Source organism: Apium graveolens, chromosome 11 (genome assembly GCF_009905375.1).
Source record: "Apium graveolens cultivar Ventura chromosome 11, ASM990537v1, whole genome shotgun sequence".
NCBI lineage: Eukaryota > Viridiplantae > Streptophyta > Magnoliopsida > Apiales > Apiaceae > Apium > Apium graveolens.
In genome coordinates, this window is record NC_133657.1 from 69,212,306 (window position 1) to 69,236,562 (window position 24,257).

The window sequence follows — 24,257 nt, forward strand, 5'->3', positions numbered from 1 at the left end:
ATGATTGAGAGTCTGAATTTGATGTCATGTAATCACTTCTTGTTTCAATCCCAGATTAGAATCAAAAACTGCTCTGATGCCAATTTGTAGGAATCTAAATGAGTTGCTACTGCAGAGCTCTAAAAGATGATAGAATGTTTTAATATTTCTGAATATGATTCCTTTGATTGAATTGATTGATTACATGTGTTGTTGAATAGGCTATATATAGATATTACAGATATTTCTAGAGAGTCATTTAGAGAGTTGATACAATGAACCTCTAAATGAACTTGATTACAAGATGCATGAATATATAAAAAATAGATACTATGAATGTGAAAGTGCATGAATTCCAACACATTTTTTATTTATCATTGATATCTTGTTTTAGAGAAGCATACCTGTGATGTACTGAGAGTTTGTCTCGAAATAGAATGTACGAAGAATTCGTGACAGTAAAATGCTGCATATTATCTCTGTTACCGTAGAACATGTATAAAAATTTTAATTAAAAATATACAGAGGCTTGGGACTGGAAAAATTTAGCGACCCTGATAATTTTATATTCGAAGTGAAAATTAAATTACTTGTGTTGAAATCTATTAATTAATTCAAACTTATTAGCTTACTTGTTACTCCTATTAGATAACGAGACTATACTCCAGCACTGATGCAAAACACATATCATCTTGTCTTATGTTTTCACGTCACCATTCAGAAGAAGGTCAACAGATGGGGACAAAATCAAGAATCTTTATGTTGGACGCAGTATATTATGGCGTTTTATAAACTTGATGCACAAGGATCCTAGAAAATCAAAAGTAGTTAATTTCTTCCCTATAACATGGGGTATGACTTTTATAATTATGATTTTAAAAAATATCCTTAAATAATCCATCTATTAGGTAATAAAGGTGAACGGGGGAGTACTTTTTCAAGGATAACCTGTAAAGCCAAGGCTCTTGGTTCGAACACCCATAACTAAGACAAAGTGATAAACATGAACAATGAAAAATAAAGTGATAAATAATTTTTTTGACAAGAATATTACAGTCTTTATATGCATATTTTGTCTTTAACTAACAATTTTCTTGATTCAGCAGTCACCGGAAAAATGGCTTCATTTAAAAATTTTAAATGAGTAGTGCTAGATACATACCACAAATTGGTTCCCAAAACTTTTCCCGAATGACGTGGCATGACCCTTGTCGTGTTCTAATTTGTGTGCACATATATATGCATGCAGGATTATTAGAAAAATTACCAACTATACATGTTACACGTAAGTATTTGGGAACAGTTTTGAGAGCCAATTGAGGGTACCTAAATCCCTTTAAGTAGTCAAATGTAATTAAACGCGTAGCGTATGCAGCATTCTAATGATTGGATATTAATTTGAGTTGGTTAAATCTGGATGATAATCTTCTTGCTTGTGATGCTGTAGGCGATCTACCTGTACGGATTTTCAATTCCGCTGTTTATTGATGATGGTGAGAACAGGAATAGGGTCAAATGGGGATTGTGGGCTATCCATACATTCTGAAAATGGGTATTCTTGTTACTCTTACTTAAATAGTTGGTAATTTTATCATTCTTTCTTATTTTTAAAACTAAAATGCGGATGACAAAATAAAACTAGAATGGAAAATTGTAAACAACTCAAATACAAGCTCCTGTAAATATACTTGTGATTATATAAGTACCAAGTTCTGGTAAATATACTTGATAAGCACTATTTGTACAATGAAAAATAAAGTACTATTTTAATCTCAAAAAATAGCTCCTCTGCCGGTTAATTCTGAAATACATGAACACAATTCTAGTTAAAAAGAATAGCTCCTATGTTCGTTAATTTGTATTTGAAATAATAAATAATCAACTCGGAATCAGATTTCATCGTTAATTATATTCGTTAGTATGATATTGAGAAATGAGAATAATTTTTCAGCAAGTTATCTTATCTGTTATTGAACATAAGTAATAAATTCTACTCCGAAGCAACCGATTTCAACAGGATTTCAAATTTTGTAATTTTTTTTGACAATTCGAATTTTATAATCTTTGTATAAATTAATACAAATATTAAATTTTTAGATTTTTCCAAAAATATTCAATTTGCAAATAAAAATCAGGTGCAAACTTATATACAATACAAATATAACATTTACAATCTCAACCTTCACTGCAAGCTCATACACAAATTTTACCGTATCTTTGAAAATAAATCGAAGAACATGATCCGACAAAAAAAAAATTGAAGAACATGAATATTTTTAAATATTTTTATTTATAAAAACTTAAAAAAGGGCCCAATCGGAGTTGGGTTGAATGAAGTCGGGTCGGGTCGGGTCGTAATTTACCGCGCACGCAAACAACCGAAGCGGTGACAAGAAGACGTACGTTACGAGTGGTCCACCGCTACAAACGTGCCTTTCACTCGTCACTACCATCCTCCACTCCTCTCTCTCTCACTCTCGCTCTCTGTACTCGTCATATGACATTCAACTATTCAAGCTTAATCAACCCTTGAACGCTCATTATCTTACATCTCTCCGTCTCTCATGTAAGTTAATTATCTCTCTCTCTCGCTCTCTCATCATTTACTTTATTCGCTCTTTTTGAACCTAACATCTTAATTTTCATGTGATTTTACATTTTAATAAGATTTCTGCACTTTTTTAATCCATTTAATTGTGAAATTCAAGTTAAGTATTATGTATTGCGTTGGTTATACGAGTTAGGTAAGTTGTGTTTATAGTTATATGTATACATTTGCTTATCTGAGTTATGTATCTTATATTTTGTTGATTGCTGGTTAGGTTTATTGTTTTTGTGTTTTTTTGTATTGCTGAACTCCAAAATTTAAGCCGAGGAGCTCAAGTTTATTTCGTAAGTTTACGTATTTGAGTTCACGTTTTGTAAGGCGATTGTTAGGCTTTCGTGTTTGATTGTTGATTGATTTGTAGTTTGAATTTTACATGTAGGCCTTGTTTGAGTGATTTAAGTTAGATCAAATTTATTGCTCAAGGCGCTAGTAGTGATTTCATGTTTGTTTTTCTGGCCTTTCTTCTGCCAAAGTGATATTCCTATTTGTTTTCTCAGCTTTCATTTGCCAAAGCGAACGTTGTAGCTATATATGTATATATTTGGTTGTATGAGTGATATAAGTTGTGTTTATTGGTCAAGGTACGGGAGTTTAACCGAAGGATCTCAATTTTATATGTAAGTTGGCGTATACCAGTTTATGTATTGTAAGGTGGTTGTTGCACGAGAGTGTTTGACTGTTAATTGTTTTGCACTCTCGATTCTATTTGTTTGACTTGATTGTGAGATTTAAGTTGATTCCATAATTGAACGCACGATAGTGTTTGACTGTTTATTGTCTTATTGTTTTGATCTCTGGATTCTATGTGTATGACTTGATTGTGAGGTTTAAGTCGATTCTATGTATATTTTGGATTTACAGGTGAAGGGATTTGGATTTGTTCAATTGGTTAGGTTAAGTGATTTATATTTTTTCTGGATTCACAAACTTCTGGAATTTTAACAAGAGAAATTTAAATTCATTTGTACGTTGGTTATATTAATCCATAATTTTCAAGGCGATTGCTAGACTACTTTGATTTATTGTTATTGCTTTCTGTTTTGTACTCTGTGTAGTACTTGAATTGTGAATTTAACTGAACATTTGTGATAATATGTTTATATATGGTTGTATGAGTGAGTCTCTTGTGTTTTCTGAATTTCTTGGTAAACGAATCTATATTTGTTAAGTTTCTGGTTAGGTTTACTGATTTTAATGCATGTTTTTGGACCGACAAACTTTTGGAAAGTCAACAAAGGGACTTTTGACTTTTAATAAATTCATATTTTGCAAGGAGATCATCATGCTATTGTGATTGGTTGTAAATTGCTTTTTTTTTTAAAAAAAAATTATGTTGGAGTACTTGATTGTTAGACTCGAATTAATTTTGTAAATTGAATTTTACATGTGCATTGCTTGATTGTGAAATATAAGTCAATGCAGTGATTGAATGTTTGTAAATTATGTTTTGAGCTAATTCTAGAAGTCAGTGCTAAACAAACTTGGTTGTGCGAGTTGCATAATTTTTGTTTTAATTGGTTTTACAGGTGAAGACATCTGGATTTGTTGAATTTTTGGTCAGGTTTAGTGTTTTAATGCCTTTTTTAGATTGTTTAAAGTCTAATAATGAGTACCGAACTTCTGGAAATTCAGCCACAGGAACTCAGATTTATTTGTAAGTTGAAATATATATTTTTTAATTTGTAACTAAAATTAGTGACTATTATTTTCTGTATTTTACGCGGTGCAGTTGATTCAGATAAAAGTTAATTACATTAAAAAATAGTTGTTTTTCTTCCATGGCTAAACTTTGTCAAGCTGCTGCTGTTTATATCGCAGATTTGATTCTGCTCTGGCTTTTTGAGAAGTTTATATTTTATTTCTGTGATTATGATTTCCATTTTATTTTGTAGTTGAGTTGAAGAAACAATGTTCATGCTCCGTTCGATTAGTCAATAAGACCAACCAACATGTCGCCTTTAAGGTGAAAATGAATAGTCGCTTACATTGATATGACTTATGTAACTATGCACGTACTACATGGAACTGAAACTAATAAAATTAACTACTGTACTTGCAGGTGAAAACAACATCTCCAAAGAAATACTGTGTGCGACCAAACACAGGTGTATTGAGTCCACGAGCAATATGTGACTTCACAGGTATCTAGTTTTTTTTTTATGTTTCAAGTATCATAGTTTGGGAAATTTTCTCAATGTATGAACCTTACGTAACGTTTGCTTTGAACCGGTTTTCTTTTTCTAAATAAAACATTATAAAATTTAAAGGTAAAGGTTCAAGTGTGACTAGTACTTTAAAAAACAATCATTAATTCTTTTTTGCTATTTATTGGTTTCAAGGAATTTGAGTGTACTTAAAGACTGTTGTTTAATTCTTTGCACCTGTGTTAATACAGTTACAATGCAAGAACTACGGGTTATTCCTCCTGATATGCTTTGCAGAGACAAGTTTTTACTGCAATGTGCTATGGTTGTTGCGGGGACAACTGAAGAGGATATTACATCTGCCACGGTACCATTTTAAAACTTTTTTACTAATACAAGTTTATGGTTTTTATTTGAAATTCATGTAACTTTATTGTTTCATATCTCAGTTTTCCAAAGATGGGAAATATGTTGAGGAGAAGAAGCTGAGAGTGATTCTTGTCAGCCCACCTAATTATCCTATATCTTCTCCAGTCAATAAAAGACTAAAGCAGGTGCAATATAATGAAGTGTTAATACCAGAAGATCAAAATCCAAATAGCATCGAAAACTTCAGTCCTCGTCAGACGGTGAGCTGTTCTTTGATTACTAGTAATTGTTCCTATATTGAATCCTTGTGAATCTTGTCTCTGAGTTTTATATTCTGGTCTATGGAGATGAAGTTCTATATTTGGTTGAGAGGTTTATATATTTGTATATGAAGGTTTTGAGTCTTATTCAGTCTTAGTTCCTTAGTATTTGGGGTGAAAAGTTTTATATATTATATAGGTCTCCAAGAGTATATGTGACTTAGAGAATTTAAGTTATCTACCAAATATTGGTTGCTTTCTTCTCAAATGCTCTTCTGAATTCAGGACATAGTGTACTGATTAGTTGTTAACCAAATACTGACAGGTTATTGAGAATATGAAAAAAAACAAATTGGATGGTGCTGTGGACTCAAAGCCAACAACGAAAGAAAATATTCCGAAGTTGATGCTAAGCAAAGATGTTGTGCATGAAAAGAAGGATTGCATAAATTCTAAAATGGTAAAGGAAATAGAGGAGCTGAAGGTAGTGAAAGATATTGAGGACCATAAACCACTGAATGATGTCAAATCTGAAATAATGATGGACGGGGACAAGCTGAAGTTAGGGAAGGATATTGAGGAGGTGAAGTCAAAAATCAGAAAGTTTGAAATAAAGTTAAATGAGGTAATATTTTCAGTACATGTAATTTCAATTCCTTGAAATGTAATACTGAAATATAAGTATATAGACAGTTAGAAAGTGTTATCAAGGGCATGGTTATTACGGCGCCAAGTCGAGCCTCGACGTCCGAGTACCTTCGAGAAGACTAGTCGACAAGTCGTTCGACTAGTCGTTAAAAGTCGACTAAGTGCTCATTGTACATATACTTACTAGATTGAATATATAACATAACTAAACATGTCGATCCCATAATTTAAATCAAAAGTAATAGAATAGTAAGCTCAAATAAACATAGTTACTGCATAATAGCATGCATATTGCAAATACCAAACAAATGCAAGCAAATAAAGACATGTCACATAGGTTTAATGAATATCAAGCAAATTTATCCATCTTAATATCATTTTCATTTTCATATCTTTCTTATGTGTTGTCATGGGTTTGATCGAGTCATGGCACACCACAATCGCCCCAAATCGGGCGTCGACCCGATTACCTTTACAACAACTAGTCGTTGACAAGTCGGGCTTCGAGGCTCTCGGCGCCCGAGTACTTTCGTGTCAACTAGTCGTTGACTAGTCGTCTTCATGACAACAATGATCAAGGGACATAGGTAAGCCTCATGTGATGGGTCAACCACTAGATAAAGGAAAATACTTTAGATATAACGTAAAAAAAAATTATTTGTTATGAAATACATCTAGTATTAGTGGTCTTTTACTGAGTAAAAATTAAAATACTTACAAAAGAAATTAATCCATCCCTGCAAGATTCATTAAATTTTTGTTATAATCTTTTCAGCAACGAGTGACATTAAATATTTAATGGGCGGAGAGAAACACTCACTTTCATGTAATATCTGATTCTGTTCTAAATTGCTTTGGGACATTTAACAAATAAATCTAGTTATGTAAAATCTTGTTATGGTTATACTTTTTTTTTGAGAAGTTATGGTTATATTTTGATTGCTAGGAGTGTTAATAACCAAAATCTCTGGCTTATTTTAGGCTGAGAGAACAATTTCAAAGCTGACAGAAGAAAAGAGGTTGAGTACACAAGACAGGGAAAATTTACAGCAGGAATTGGTAAGTTGTAAATTTTATTAGTTCTCTAACAGTATTTTTACATTGTTGATCCAAGCCTATTGGTTGTGTCATGGATGCTTTAAATTATTCTTGCTGCTTTTAATTTGATGGAGAAAGCTTAATCTGCTTTGGGGGTTGAACGGGTTGGATATCAAGAAATTGTTTGTATGTTTCGGTCCTCTTCCCCATTACTTAAAAAAATTGAGCCACCGGTTCAGGTACACGATATTATCATTACTGCCTGGACAATTAGACATCCAACCTGTAATCGCAACGACCCAATTGCAAGAGCGGAGCTCTACCAACTGAGCTATATCCTTCCAGATTGCGCTATAGTTCCACAATGTTGCCCTTTGCCCCTCTATCATGTCCATTGGTGACCAGATTTGTAAATCATGTTGTTACTCTCTGTCTATTCCTAGAAGAATCAGATATATGCATCCATAAAATGGACGATTAAAAATTTGATGTGGAAAGATTACTGTATATACCGAGTCATAGGATGGGATCTGTGAACTTTTTTCATGGCAGTTCCCAGTTTGTGGTGAAATATTGATGAAGTCGTTGGTCAGGGTGTAAAACTGTGACACCCCAAGTGTCCGTTAAACAGCCAATGGTGTATTCAAGGAGGAAAAACAAAGCTGGAAGGGCAAAAGAGTAAAATACTAATTTGGGTGAACAGTAGGATAAAAAGAAAGGGGTCAAAGGGCAAGATAGTAATTGAAGGGGGAAGAGAGTTAAAAGGGGAGGAGAAGCTAGGGTTTGGTTTATGAATTGTTTTGTGTAATAGTTGAGATAGGGAGGCGGCTGGGCGTCTCGAATCTGTCCCAGTAAACTATCAATATTCGTGGATCCATTGCTAGTATTAGTAAAATTATCTTTTTCTCTTCGTTAAAACAAATTAATTCATTACAAAAACTTTCAAAATTACCAAATTTGTCATATGTTAGGGTAAGAATTAGCTAATCGTATGGACTCGTAAAGCTGCTTATTAAACCTAGTGAAAACCTCCAAGCCATTTTCTTTCTCGCGGTAATTGTAAATTCATTTTAAGAGGGCCATACTGGTACAGTGGTTCTAGTTTATATTCCCCTCATTCAAATGTGATAAAGTCATAAAACCAAGTGCACCAACATGAACTAGTCTTTCTTATATTTCATCAGTATTATCCCTTGTGTAATCCATGCCTTTTGTATGCAGGCTTTGCTGAGGAGTAAGAGAACTGAACTCGAACCGGGATTCCCTCTGTTGTTTGTTTGTATGGTGGCACTTGTTAGCAGCTTCTTTGGTTACCTTCTACAAAAGCCCTAGCTAACTGTTAGTATCAAGGTCTTAGTAGGATGACTCTATATGCCTGTCTCTAGCAGTACACTGATGTAAAGTTTCCTGATGTTGAGTTGCAAAGAGGTTGCCTAAGAACCTGATAAAATGGGTCATTGGCCAAGTCACAAACGCCATTACTAATACACGAATTATGGAAAAATCATTTTTTTTCTGAATATTGAAGTTGAAAACCTTAATGTACACCTAAAGTAGGATGCAAAGTTGTAAAAACAATTATCCATGTAAAGTTGTAGCAAAAGATAAAGTCTTACCAGGAAAATTTGTGGCTGTAATATTTCATATTTGCAAAAATATGTGCATCTCAGATAGTATGAAATGATACCTTTCTTGGCAATGATTGTTAGATAGAGGTCTATATGGCTTATCGTTTTAATTATATATGAAAAAAGGAAATAAATAGTATATAGGTTCCCCACAAATTTATTCAAACAAAGCCAAATAAATTTGCTATAGAAATTTGTCTCTCTCAACTTTCAGTCTCTTCGTTCATTTGAGATTCTGACAGAACAGCTTAGAAGCTTCACAACGGATATAAACACGATACCCCTCTTTCAAAATCACTTCGAAATCAAGAAGAAACGAAACCCTGGTCCTAATTTTCAGGGAAAATTTATGATTTTTAGTATAATTTTCTCGTTTTCATAAAAATTTATTAATTATTAAAATCTATTTATATTTACATAAAATACTCTTATAATTATTTAGGACCTAATTATATCATATCCTATAGGGGTGAGCAGAAAACCGCAAAAACCGCCCGCACCGCACCAATCTGCACCGTAAAACGCGATTTTTAATTTTCGTGATGCGGTTGCGGTTTGAATTTTTAATAAACCGCGCGGTGCGGTGCGGGTTGTGATTTTAAATTTCTGAAATGTGGTTCAAACAGCACCGCACCGCAATATTTAATATATATATATATATAATAGTTATATTTCATGATTCCATTTATTAAGTTTGATTCCATTTAACATAGTAGGAGTGCTTATTTAGTGATCATCTTATTTCTACAAGATCAATTGTTAATTGTTGCGTGGTGATCATCCTATTTGTGTTTCTTAAAAAATAATGACACATGGTACAAAACCACCTATTTAAGAGCAGTGAACTCATTTAATTGTTGAGCCAAGTTTCTACGTTAAACTTTACGGCGTAGAATTTATAATTTGTATTATTGAAGAATATTGACGACTTTATTATATTATTCAGAAATTTAATTATTTAAGTTTTGTAATTATTTAAAATTTTCAAACTTGTAATGTACAAACCGCAGTGAACCGCACCACACCGTATCGCATTTTTGTGGTGTGGTTTATGCGGTTTTTGGGGGTTCGCGGTGCGGTTGCGGTTTGAAAATTTGATCAAACCGCACATGAGGAAAAAATCGCACCGCCCGCACCGCGCTCACCCCTAATATCCTATCTTATCCTATATTATAATAGTTGAGTCTCCTACACTGTCCAATTAATTAACTAACCAGGTATCCAGTTAACCAATCAGAACATTATAAATTATTTTTAGAACAATCAAATTTTGTTCCTAAATTTTAAAACAATCAAAATGCGATTCCTATTATAATTTAGCCGCATATATTCTTAACCAAGATGAAACCGATCATTTCTAATATATTTTAAACTTTTGTATTTAATTATAGTGTAGACTCCTATAATCTAATCAAGATTATAATTAAAAGAAATCAGAGATTAAAAAAAATACTACTACCATAGCTATATAAATGATCTAAGAGACCACATCAAATAATTAAAAATGGGAAATGTTAAATTAGAGCTCTTTTTTTAACTTCTACGTCAAATATGCTGTGAAAAGACAATATTATCCTTGTATTAAATTTTTTAGAGGTTATTGATATACATACGGAGGACAGTTTAATCTTTTCATAACTTATTTGCTCTAGATGTTTCTTTGAAAAAATAAACGATATTGCTCTAAATGTTAAAAACGAACTCTGTATTTAATATTTTCCTTAAAAATATACATAACGAGACACACATAAAAACTAAAACACTTCTTTCCCGATTATTACTATATAGCCTACGTTTATTCAATTGAGATCCATGCAAACATTACGGCCCGGTCTCTTTTCTAATAGTATTTTATTATTTTTATTTACAAAGTTTAATATTTTTAAAATTATAATATAGTATTTTTTTAGATGAACCAATAAAAAATACACACTTCATTTAATTAAAATTTATCGTAATATATCAATTACAGTTGAGGTGAAACTAAGGAAAATAAATTAATCATTATTTAAAACTAAAAAAACACTATTTATCAAAAAATTAAAGAGACTAATGCCCTTAGGAGAGTTATAGATCAAATTATTCGATAATAAAATAATTTTTGTCGTACTTAAGAGTATTAAGTATTGATTTAAAATTAAATAATAAATGTGTAAAATGATATAAAATACACTTATGCGAGTTATAAAGCGGATATCATCCGTATTCGAATCCGTAAGTATTCGAATCCGACGACTACAAATACGGATACGGCTATAGCCATATTCTTATCCGATAATATCTGAATTCGAATAAATATATTATATTTAAATATTTATTTAATTTGTAATTTATTATATTAAATTTATAGTGTGTGTATGTGTATATAAATACACACATATAAATAATATGTTTATACAAATTTTATATAACTGTAGGGCTATTCATTTAAGTCTTCGGGCAGCACCGCTAATATATAAAAAAATCATTTGAGTTCAACAATTTAAAGATAACAAATATATTGAAAGATAAATGAAAATTAATTTTTGAATAAATTAAAACATGATTAAATCACTTTAACTCTTATTTTAATTTTTAATGTATTTGTTTCAATTTTTTTGAATTTTTAATAAAAAATAAAAAAAAATATAATTGAAAATCAGATTCGGATCCGGATATTATCCATATCCGAATAGTATCCGTGAGATCCGGATTCAGATATTATTTTTTTAAATATTTCCGGATTGGGATACGAATGCGTATTTTTGGATTCGGATCCGGATAATATCCTTTTGACAGCCATACTCATGTATTCACATTAAAAATCATTTTTGTCATATTTAGCAATATTGAATCCTAGTTTAAAATCAAATAAAAAAAGGAAAATGATACATGATTTCGATTTCAAAAATCATATATTATCATATCCGAGTCTGGGTATATAGTTTGTATGGAGTTGACCAATTAAGAAATTATGAATTAATCTAGAACCAATCAGTATTTTCCATGTCAAAAAATCTACCAAATTAAAAAGTTTAATGCATTACTAGTTTACAACAGTACGATGCACGAATTTTTTGGAACATGTTCGATGCATGCAAATTTTCTAATATTATATATTTTTTAAAATATAAATTGAATTAAAATTTTAAGATGCAAAATGTATTTATTCAAAATTTTATATGATTTTATTTTATCACAATTTTACATATACACATATAAAATTGATATTTATATTAGAGGTATTTAAATTTTAAGATTTAAATATATTACTAATTGAATATATTATATTATTAATATTTCTATTTGTATTTATGGAAGATAGTTATTTTTAATTTGAACAATAAGTTCTACCCCGGGCTAACATAATAAGAATCACATTTAATTCAATTTTAATTTTATTTTACTCAAAGCACTATTATACTAACCAAATCTAACTAATTTTATTTAATTTAATTTTAATTTTGTTTAAAACTAGATCAATTAAGTTTATCTGAGATGAATAGTAGTATATTTTATTTGTTTCAGATGGTCGAATTATATTTTAGTTTTAATTTTGTTTTACCGTGGATCAATTTTATTAATTTTTAGCTCGAGTATATAGTTTATATTATTTTATTTTAAGATAACACTATCATACCGATCGATGAATTAACAGTTCAATAATCTAACTTTTTTAGCCACATTGATTGTGTTTATTATTTTATTTAAGCTCGAGATCCATTTTACAAACCTAATCTAACTAATTATACTTAGTTTGATTTTAACATCAATCAATAATATAATTTTGCTTTCACCGAGATGGATAAAACGTTTATTAATTTAAAATAGTTAAATAAAAATTAAAATCAAACTTCAAACAAATAAAAAAATTTAGAAAGTTTTGTTTGTTTTTAATTCTGCTATAGAATTCTATAAATCAGATTTTGGCGCTTTTATAACTTACGCGATGCTTACGAATTAATATTTAATTAAGTGATGGTTTAAAAATTTTATCCAACAAATATTATCCATAAATTGAAGAAAAAAATAATTGTGAATTTTGCATTACTATTGTTACGTGCTGATTCTCAATGATCAAGAGGAGTTCAGGATCTAACTGTATTTAGATGTCATCAGTATTTGATGTGTCGTCGGGATTTAATGCATCATCAGTATCTGTAGAACATCGGCATCTGAAGGCAGTCTGTTTTGAAGATTAATTATGTTCCTTATTTTGAGGGATGGATATTTGTTCGTTCTGAGTGATAGGACTTTGTATATTCAGTTAAAGATATGTATCATTTTCTGTTAGTAATTGATAACGCATATTCTATACTGATTTGTAGCAGTTGTGTATTATATAAACACAATTTAGGTCATCACATAGTGATGAACTCGAGCATTGTAAGACCTAGCAGCTCTCAAGAACATCAGTATTTCTTGAGAGAGTTTGTAACATTTTTTATCTAAAATATAAAGAACTGTTATATTTTTATACTTGTTCGAAACATTTATACAATTATATCCAACCCCCCCTAAATAAATGTATTACTACTGGGCAACAATTGGTATCAGAGCAAACTGATAAATTTACAATCAGAAGAGATCTAAACATGTCTCTGAACAAGTATGAAAGTATTAAAATCCCCATTCTGAAAAAGGCTGAATATCCCACATGGAAGGTGTAATATATAAGTGATGATGTCAAATATCACTGAAGATAACAATATTGTTATTCCCAGTGAACTAACAATGAGATTTACAGAAGGGGGGTTGAATGTAAATCTCAAAACTTTTTCAAGTTTTGAGCAGTTTCTAGTCTATGTGTTTTGATGAGCAAGTGTGTGTGAATTGCTTTGAGCTAATACAGACAGATATATATTCAAACACAAATGTAAAGAACACAACAGACTTAAAAACTTTTCTGGTGGATTTGTTGTTCCTCCAGAGATGTGTTATTTCAGAAAATCTGTGATTCAAAGAATTAAATCACAGCTGTTTCCTAGTACAAACTAGATGATTTTCTCTCTGGATTTTCCTAAACAGCTCTGGAAAATTCACATCTAATTACTAGCTGCTACTTGGTTTATATATCACCAAATTTACAAGTGAAGACAAAAATGTAAAATACAATTAAAAGACTCTTCACATGTTTCTTCTTCATTTCTCTATCCAATGCAATTTAGGTTTAGCTGTGAATCTTTGAATACTTCCTTGTTTGCACCAGAATGGAAATGCTGCATTTTCTTGATTCCTCCTAGAGGCTGCCACATTCCAGTTTGTCTCTGTCAACCCATGTGCCTCTGTCAGCTTATGAATTATCACTATCAACTGATATTGAACTAAGCATCCGTTGAAGCTTTCATCCGTTGATGCTTTATCCGTTGAAGCTTTATCCGTTGATGCATTAGCAGTTGAAGCTTTATCCGTTGAAGCACTTATCCATTGATGGATCTTATCCGTTGAAGTTTTAGAGACATCCGTTGAAGCTTTGTTTCTTATCCGTTGAAGGTCTTTAATATCAGTTGATACTTTTTCACTTATACAAAATTACAAGGCATGAAATATTTACAATTAGCCCTCCTATTTGCATATCCACTAGTAGTCAACATGACTGATAATTTCCCATAACATCTAAGAAGTACAACTTAAATACAGAGACTGAAATGTGCTACAATACTAAACTTATTTCTAAGTAAAGCTACTCCTTCAACGGATAGCCAAAATGGTCTTATCCGTTGAGGCTACAAACACTAGATTTCTACTTAAGTGTTTTGTTTAACTTATCATCAAACTAATACACATATTCCTAACAATCTCCCCCTATTTATGTCTACTAGAACTGTAGGCATAAATTTGGGTTCAACTTAATGATAACAAAACACTTAATAAACATATGAACTGTAATAAAGCAGAAATTCAAAAGTGCTACAAAAATGTGTATACTGAGATGGAATTGAAGAATTACATTGTTTTCAAGGGTGCTCCTTTAGCCTGAGCAGATTAATTTCTTTTCCTTTGATCCCTTGTTTTCTTTCCTAGCCTCCTGTCATTCTCCTCTATTTGGTGTTGAAGTTGTCTGTAGAACTCAGCTTCATCTTCTTCATTGATGTCCAACTTAGATTGCATATCCTTGAGAGTTTCATTACTAGCAATCTTGAGCTGATCTTCAAGTCTGAAAAATCTTCTGACTCTTTTATTGTCTCTGAACTCCATCAACCAGTGAGGTGATTTATGAACTGTAATTCCTCTTTCTTGGATGAGTAATGTTCTAGGCAAGGCATTGGGCTCCCACCAAGTCTTCCTTATGCTGGCAATCTTGTTGAGAATCTCAGTTTTGGCAGTCCTGGTAAAGCCAGAATCCCTTTTTATGGCTGAGTAGACTCTAACCAAGGTAGAGTAGCCTTCATTCAGAATCCTGTAGAGAGGCCAAGTCCTTTCCCCACTTCCTTTATATTTGAACACTAGTATTTCTGGAAGCTGTCTGTAGGCATCTATTCCCCTTACTTCCTCCAGCTCATCCAGATAGAGTTCAATGTCTGAAAATTCCTTTATATCACAAATGTGAACATAATCATTCTTTGAGGCTTGTGGCTTAGGCTTAGGCTTCTGAGTGAATTTGATTGAGGTTAGAGAAGGTGTTGATTTGATTTTCCTTTTCTGTTTCTTTGATGGTGGAGAAGTGGTTAAGAAGGTGGGCAATTTGATGGTGTCCCAATCAATTGGTTCCTCCTTAGGAGTGATTGTTTCACCATGGATGTTTATGAAGGGGTCAGGCACAATGGGTTCAGGAATAGAAGGTAGTGGTTTGGATTTTGATTGGGTTTCTTCAGTCTCATCTACCATCTTTCTTTTTGCATTGGCCTTCTTTCTGTTCCCTTTCTGCCATTCCTTTCTTTCCTTACTTCTTTCTTCCACATCATCACTAATCATGTCCCCCATACCTACATCTTCACTCTTGTCTTCAATTTCTTTCTTTTTTCAGCTTGACTTGACTTTAACTATTTTTCAAGCTTTGCTTGTGCTCTTTTGTCAGCCTTTAGCTTTTTAGCTTCTTCCTTCAACCTTCTGGCTTCTTCCCTATTTGTTAGGTCCCAATTTGTTTGTAGAAGGGGGGTTGAATGCAAACAATACCGTTTAATCGAATAAAATGCGGAATAAAATTGTGAAACAAAATTCAAGTTAAATAAAACTTTTATTAAACTTGAAAGGTGTTACAACTACGGTATCGGTTACAAGGGATTAATCTCAAATCAATTATTACAAATCTAGAATAAATTCGACATGAACTTTTTCTATTTTTGTAATTAAAAGATCAAATGCTAAATGCCATTTGAGATTAAGTTCTAGGGATTTTAATCCGCTAGATTGATACACAAGAACAAGATAAATATTTCTAGTTGATTGGATTTAACTTTACAATCTAGAAATTTAATCTTGAAGAAAAGCAGATGAAAAATAAAATGTTATGCTTTTGTTTTCTGCTCCTTTTTCTCTTGTGTGTTCTATTTTCTGTTTGATTGGATTCTGTAAGTGTGTTGATCAATAAAAGTCTTCTGCTTCTTTTATCAAACACCGAACTGAAAAATGTACTGGCATGACAATCTCTTTGGCCAGCAAGACTTTCGGTATGACAATATTTACAACTAGCAAGACAATCAAAATGAACTAGCAAGACTTTCGGTATGACTATTGATTGTCATACCGATTGTCATATTAGTTCAAATAAATTGTCTTGCTGAATTAATAACAGATTTTAATCTAAACAGAAATTCTAATAAGACAATTAAATGTATTGGCATGACTTTCGGTATGACTATCAATTGTCATACCGATTGTCATACTAGTTCAAATGAATTGTCTTGTTTTGAATTTAAGCAGATTTTAAACCAATTAAAATCTTGTAAATCCTCAATATTAATTCTAAATTAATTAATCAATTTAATTCAATTAATCAATAAATTAATCTTTGCAGATATAATTTATTTTCTTAATTAAATTATATGACTTAATTAATTAATAGAGAATTAATACTAACCCTGAGCAGCATCCACTCTTCTGACAATCTTCTGAAAATCACTGAGACTTATGAATCAATTCCACCACTTCAATGCTGACACTCGATGTACTGTCTGGTTCATGAGTGACTAACTTCCGTGACGTTTCTTCATGTCTTGACTTTGATACTCTGATTAAATCCTTGTAATAAATGATACCCTGACGAGATCTCTGTCACTTGATTAAATCCACGATCTTGATTTATATCACTGAGGCATGATCAAATTCTTGAACTTCTTCCAGTGAATCTTCAAGTCTGCAGATGAACAATGTTTCTTTATCCTTTGACAGATGTTACTTTGTGAGATCTCTCTGATGATAGATCCACTATTTACTTATTACATTCTTATTTGAGTTGAGTTAAATACTCGAATAAACGAATAGGCTATGACATATGCCTTTCAATCTCCCCCTATTTGCTTGTTAGACAATAACAACAAATACCTAGAGGATAACTCAACTAATAAATAAGAAAAAGATATAAACAGTAATGCAAAGTAAATAGCAGAAAAGTTGTGGATTATATTTAACATTTTCCAGATTCCAAATGAAATTTACAAGTGAGTACAAGATAGATGTTCCTCTAGCCTGAACATATAACTACATTAGACTATCTTGATTCATAAAGCTCTAATCATATTACATTGAGTTTTGAGCTAATTGACTTCAGTTGTCTTCTCTTCTGACTTCACCTTCTTCTAAATCTTGAAGCAATTCCTTGTCAAAGACACGATCCTTTTCTGAAGTGAAGCTTGCTGGTCTGACTGGTTGAACTCCAACTGACTTCAGCTTATTCTTGATCTGATTGTACCTTTTAATATTCTTTTCACAATAAGCTTGAATCAAATCAGCAGCTTGAGTCTTCAACATGGATGAATATCCAGCAGTTCTTAAATGATGTTCCATCCAGACCAGATGCTTAGCTGAGTAGTCTTTAAGAGATTGTACATCTAGCTGACAGATTTGAAGACAATCAGACTTAAAGAATCTCACCTGATGAGGATTGTTGACCACTTGAGGACTAGCCCTGTTGGCAAACTCTTTAAGCCTTTCTCGAAGAACTTCATTCAATTCTGAGCTTCTTTTTACCTTGTTGAGAAGAACCCAACTCTCTGACAAAGAACGATTCTCGAACAGATGAAGTGACACCTTGAAAGATCCTTCACTCTGACAATATACAAAAATGCTCATCTCATTTAGGGATCTATCAAAAGCAGCTGTGATCCTTGAGACTTCAGTCTTGATAGCATTCATGTACATGTCATTGTTAGGATTTGAGATTTCCAGCTTGTCAAGAAGATGTAGGAACTGCCTATCATTGTTAGTGCTCAGCTGAGGCATATCAAGTACTCTCCTAGCTTCATCCCATTTTTCACCAATCTTCAGTCTGACATCTCTTCTCCTTTCTTGAGCCTTAATGTCATGAAGACGTTGCTTTTGAAGAGTTTCTGTTCTTTGAATGTCTTTCCTCATGTCAATGATCTGAGAGACCTTCTTGAGTTCAGCTTCTTTTCTTTTCATCTCTGACTGCTCCTTCTGAAATTCTTTCTCAAACAGAGGATCCACTTGAGCTTCTTCTTCCCATTCTCCAAAATCACTTTCCTCTTCAGCTTCAAATAACCCATCTTTATCTTCCTGAACTGGTTCAGTGGGAATGTCAAAAATATCAAAGTCATCCTGTTCTCCACTGTAGTAGACATCATCAGCCTTTCCTTTGTCTCCAGCAGAGGTATCTTTTTCCTTCCCTTTGGCACTACTCCCTTTCTTCTCCCCCTTAGTTGAGGGATCCTCTTCTGACCTTCCTTTGGAACCTCCATCACCTCCAGAGCCTGATCCTCCACCAGACGGTCCTTCAAAATAAGTTCTTTGTTCTTCATTAGGGCAATGAGAATTCTTGATCATGAAATATAGGTGCTTCATCCCTTCATTGAGATGTTCCATGCCCGTCTCTATCTTTAGAAATCTTGAGGAGTCCAGTGAATGATTCATCTCAACGAGGTCTTCAAGAGAAGTCATTCTTGTATGTAGAGAGCAGAAGTTGGATATGTCATCAGCTGATAAAGTTGGAGTGTCCTGAATGGAATTGAGCTTTGGTATTACAGTGGTCTTGAGATCTGAGATGTCATTCCTTATGATTGCCAGCTGATTGTTGACAGAGGTGGAAGAAGAAGACCGTTCAACCACTTGTGCTTTGAATGCTTGAGCTTCAGCTTGGCTTTTAGCAAGTTCTTCTTTTACAGCAGCAATTTGAGCTAACAGGTTTTGAGTATCTGTGTCTGTGTGTGCTCTCACCTGAATTTCACTCGTGTTTGGTTCACTCACCTCACGTGCTTGTATTTCTCTCAATATAATTGCTCGTGAGGAGTCTTCCTGTTGCTGTTCTTCTGTACCTGCAGTAAAAATCACCCTAGCCTCTTCAAGAGAGGTCAGTGGTGGTGCAATGGGAATTCGCGAGTCCCGATCCTCAGTCAAACCTATCATTTCATGTGAAATAGATGTCTGAATTGCTTCAGGGATAGATTGACCGAGTTGCCCTCCACTTTCTCCAGAGAAATCTGCGAGTGGAGAATCCCGTGAGGGAGCCAGAGGTGTTTGATCTGGGAGGGGAGAAAATGACTCTATTAAGGATGGCGGAGAGTCAGATTTTCCCTCTGAAGCATGTGACTGCTCTTCTGCCGTAACTATGGCAGGCACTGTAACCGACTCTACGTGCACTCCTCGCTCTGTGTCCTGAGTATGATCTGGGGAAGTGTATGGTTCCATTGTGAGTAATGGAATTGTGCTTGACTCAGTACAAGATGCCATGGCCCTATGGCGAATTTCAATAGATGCATCCTGTTGAGAGAATGCCTCTAGTAACTGTTCATTGGCCATTTCAAAGTCCATGTCCTGTTGGGAGGACAAGGATGGGCTTTCAGATGCCTCAGAATATGTTCTTCTTTTCTTAGGAGGAGGCAGAGCTGAGGGTTCACTCATATTTAACAATGTACTACTTCCTAGTAATCTTCTGGGTAACATTTTAGACAGTGGGGGAGAGGTTGAGATAGAATGTGACTCTGTGTTTGGCTCTATGACCTGGGATTGAAGCTGTGGTTCTACAACTTCATGGTCAGCCCTATCAACCACCGGGGGTCTTTCAACAGAAGTAGGAAGGGAGTGAGAGTGAGGAATTACTACCTGTAATGGAAGAGCATCTGATGTTGGAGGAGCCTGGGTGGCTTGAACCACTGGAGGTTGAGGTTGCTGTTCATGACCGGGAAGATTGAAAATAGGTAAAGGAATATAAGTGGCCATGAAAGCAGATACAAGTACTGGAACTTGCATGAATTTGAAGGTTGTGTCTTGGCGAGTGTAAATCTTTTTGCTAACTGGAGGGGGTTCGGTTACTGCAGAGTTAGCAAAAAGGGCTTTGTGTTCAGGTGAGAGAAGATGATCTGCTATAAGCATGAGAAAACGAGCATAGTAACATGATACCCTACGATTTGCAGAATGATCACGTAAAGCAGAAGTTAGACGTCTCAAGAGAATGGGAAAAAGTAGTTTTCCAAAATTGATCCTTTGATTGAAAACAACCGCAAGATCAATATACTGCAGAGTGGAAGTGATGTTATGAAAATTGGATTTTGTGCAGTTGGCAAACACTTTGGAAAGTGTATCGAAGAAAATATCCCATTTAGACACCAAATTGGATTTAGAAAGTTTGGTTAAATTGATCACCCCCTGATAGTGAATAGCATGGAAAAAATTTATGATATCATTTTCAGAGGGTAAATTACAGAAATTGTCTAGTGGAAAATTTAACGCACGATTGACGACTGTTTCATCAACTACATACTGTGTGTTTGCGACGGTGAATGAAAAAGATTTTGAATCATCGGCCACAGTAGAGGTTGTGCAAATCAGTCTAAGTAGATCGACGTTTAAAATCATATTTGATTTAATAGCAGAGCTAACAATCGAATGGTCATTTAAAAATCTAATCCATGGCTTAAATTTTTCCACATCACATTTTTCTGGATTAAAATAACCAACCTGATTATGCGCGACAATTTGGAAATTGAGAGCCATTTAAAATAATAATAAGACACACACTTTCAGAATTTTAAGAATAATATTAAGAAAATTCGAATTAATTAAATTAATTTAATAATTCGAATTAAATTAATTATAATCGAAAAATTTAGACAGAAATGTATCTCGTTAAAATTCTTAACTCACAAACGCAGTTTTGAAAAGCCAAAAGACACAAAACAGAAATTGAAATTAAAATTAAAAATAACCAAAATAAATAAATAAAATAAAAAAACAGAAACTGATTTTGATTTGTTTTTGTTTTTTAACAAAAATCCAACAGCACCTCTGTATATATATACTTGTATGTATATATCACAAAGTGATGAATTTGTATGCTGAGTAAAAACTCGAGCAATTAAGATCAACAATGGCAGTTGGGGTTTGATTAAGATCGAGTAGAGAGAGAGGAGAGAAAACTGTTCGAATTTTTGAAAGAAAAGAAAACTGTTGTGATTTGAAGGAAAACTGAACTGTACGCCTTTATATTACAGCTGGTATGACAATCCTGGATTGTCATACCGATTGTCATACCAGGCAAAAGAAAGGAAAGAAAAAAAAACAGAAATAAAAGAAATAACAAAATAAACACTGAGTATATATAACTGGTATGACAATCTGATAGTCATACCGATTGTCATACCAGTATAAAATAAAAGAAAAAATATATATATATATATTGTTTATAACTGGCAAGACAATTGATAGTCATACCGATTGTCTTGCCAGTATAAACTATACTGAAAAACACTAATATGACAATTATATATCGAAATGACTTTCAGCAAGACAATTTCAATTGTCTTGCCGATTGTCATTCTGGAAATAAACCGATTTCATGAAAATAAGTATATATATATATATAAGTACTGAAATGACTTTCAGCAAGACAATTTCAATTGTCTTGCCGATTGTCATTTTAGTAGAAATACAATCAAATATGTACAGACTTATATAAATATATATATCTATGTACTGAAATTATATAACAAATTAGTAAAACTGAAATACAGACTTATAATATTTACAGAAACAAAGACAATATATCAGAATTTATTATTTTTATTCTAAAAATAGATTTCTATTGAATTTTAGCAAATAAAATTCATAGAAAAATATTTTTAGAGAAAATAAAATATTCTGAGATATTTTAAATTAACAAGTAGGGAAAATAAAAACATATAAGATAATATAAATTACATAGAAATAAGCAAGAAATATGATAAAATGATAAAATAAATTTGTAAATTCATTCAAGAACAGATCCCAGATATTAACTAAATTAATCACTAAAACTATTCAACATGCCCAATTTACCAACTAATCTGGTAAATGTGGATTCGTCAAGTGGTTTAGTGAAAATATCTGCTATTTGTTCTTCTGTTGGAACAAAAAATAGTTCAACAGTACCATTCATGACGTGCTCTCTAATAAAATGATACCTGATGTCAATGTGCTTTATCCTCGAGTGCTGCACAGGGTTGTTGGTGATGGCTATTGCACTTGTATTGTCACATAAAATAGGAATTTTGTTCAATACAGAGCCATAGTCTCGTAGTTGGTTCCTAATCCACAAGATCTGAGCACAGCAGCTTCCAGCAGCAATATATTCAGCCTCGGCCGTTGAGTTGGAAACTGTTTGTTGTTTCTTGCTGTACCATGAGACTAGTCTGCTACCTAGGAATTGACAACTCCCTGAGGTGCTTTTCCTATCAACAATACTTCCTGCATAATCTGAATCTGTATATCCGACAAGGTTAAAACCAGATTCTTTAGGGTACCAAATACCTAGATTTGGTGTTCCCTTAAGATATCTTAAGATTCGTTTAACAGCAATGAGATGAATATCTCTAGGATCCGCTTGGAACCTTGCACATAAGCATGTAGCATACATAATATCTGGTCTACTTGCAGTAAGATAGAGTAACAAGCCAATCATACCTCTGTAGCTTGTGACATCTACCTTAATGGAGTTTTCACATGGTCCAAGCTTGACAGCTGTAGTTGATGGAGTCCTTGCTGATGCAGAGTCCTCTAGATTGTACTTTTTGAGGAGTTCCTTGAGATACTTGGATTGATAAATAAATGTTCCATCTAACCTTGGATTTACTTGTAATCCAAGGAAGAACTTCAGCTCTCCCATCATGCTCATTTCAAACTTGCTGTGCATTAACTTAGCAAATCTCTTACAGAGATTATCATTAGTAGACCCAAATATTATATCATCCACATAGACTTGGACTAATATAGTATCATTCTTATGTTTTTTAGAAAAGAGAGTTTTGTCTATGACACCTCTAACAAAGATATTTTCAATAAGAAATTCAGAGAGAGTGTCATACCATTTTCTTGGAGACTGTTTGAGACCATAGATTGCCTTGAAAAGAAAGTAGACAAAATGCAAATGATCTGGATCTTCAAATCCAGGAGGTTGCTCTACATACACCTCTTCATCCAGCTTCCCATTCAGAAAGGCACTCTTGACATCCATTTGATAAACTTTAAAGTTTGAAAATGCTGCGAATGCCAGAAATATCCTGATGGCCTCAAGTCTAGCCACTGGAGCATAGGTTTCATCATAATCAATGCCTTCAGCTTGAGAATACCCTTTAGCTACCAGTCTTGCCTTGTTTCTTGTAACCACACCATCTTCATCTAGTTTATTCCTGAATACCCACCTAGTACCAACAGCTTTCTTGTGTACAGGCCTAGGTACCAGTTTCCAGACTTGTTGACTTTCAAACTGATTGAGTTCATCTTGCATAGCAATCACTCAATCTGGATCAGTCAGTGCTTCTTCAATTTTCTTAGGTTCCATCTCAGAAAGAAATCCTGAGAACAGACACTCATTTTGAGTAGCACGTCTAGTTCTGACTCCAACATCTGGATTACCAATAATCAACTCAAAAGGGTGAGCTTTATTCCAGACAGTCTGTCTTGGAAGATTTGATCTTGATGATTCGCCTTGAAATTCATTGTGATGTTGTGTCCTACTAGATGATCCTTCAGCATCTCCCCCTGAGTTGTTGCCATATTGACTTGAAGATTCTCCGTCAGTAGCAGTGGTATCTCCATTGTTGCCAAAGTTTCCATCACTATTACCTTGAGTATCATCATGATTAACAGGTTCTTCACCAGCAACAACCTCAGGTTCTTGACCATGTTCTGATTCTGAATCTGACGTATCATCAAACTTCAGTTTCTCAGAAGGATCTTCAGTTTGGATACTAGGGAGTTTAGTGTCATCAAATGTAACATTGACACTTTCAGTTACTTTGTGTTGATCAATGATATACACTCTATATGATCTTCTTCCATATCCAACAAAAATACCCTCATATGCCTTTGCCTCGAACTTACCACGACGATCATCTCCATCCTTGAGCACGAAGCATCTGGCACCAAATACATGAAAGTATTTGATAGAGGGTTTCTGTTCATTCAAAATCTCATAAGGAGTTTTCATGAAGTCTTTGTTGATTAGAGTTCGATT

At 33.2% G+C, this 24,257-nt stretch overlaps 1 protein-coding gene across 1 annotated transcript; it reads left to right on the forward strand.

Annotated features, from left to right (window-relative positions):
• The first annotated feature begins 2,344 nt into the window (after positions 1–2,344).
• Positions 2,345–8,566, forward strand: LOC141695125 (vesicle-associated protein 2-2-like). The gene is made up of 8 exons (XM_074499382.1): positions 2,345–2,545; positions 4,480–4,550; positions 4,647–4,728; positions 4,983–5,098; positions 5,181–5,360; positions 5,686–5,985; positions 6,990–7,067; positions 8,268–8,566. Exons 4-8 carry the CDS (start codon positions 4,988–4,990, stop codon positions 8,376–8,378), a joined length of 780 nt encoding a protein of 259 aa, XP_074355483.1. The 5' UTR covers positions 2,345–2,545; positions 4,480–4,550; positions 4,647–4,728; positions 4,983–4,987; the 3' UTR covers positions 8,379–8,566.
• Positions 8,567–24,257: the final 15,691 nt, after the last annotated feature.

Coding starts and splice junctions, on each gene's coding strand:
- LOC141695125 (XM_074499382.1), top strand. CDS start 4,988: ATGCAAGAACTACGGGTTATTCCTCCTGATATGCTTTGCAGAGACAAG. Junction 5,361..5,685: donor ACTTCAGTCCTCGTCAGACG/GTGAGCTGTTCT, acceptor AAATACTGACAG/GTTATTGAGAATATGAAAAA. Junction 5,986..6,989: donor TTGAAATAAAGTTAAATGAG/GTAATATTTTCA, acceptor GGCTTATTTTAG/GCTGAGAGAACAATTTCAAA.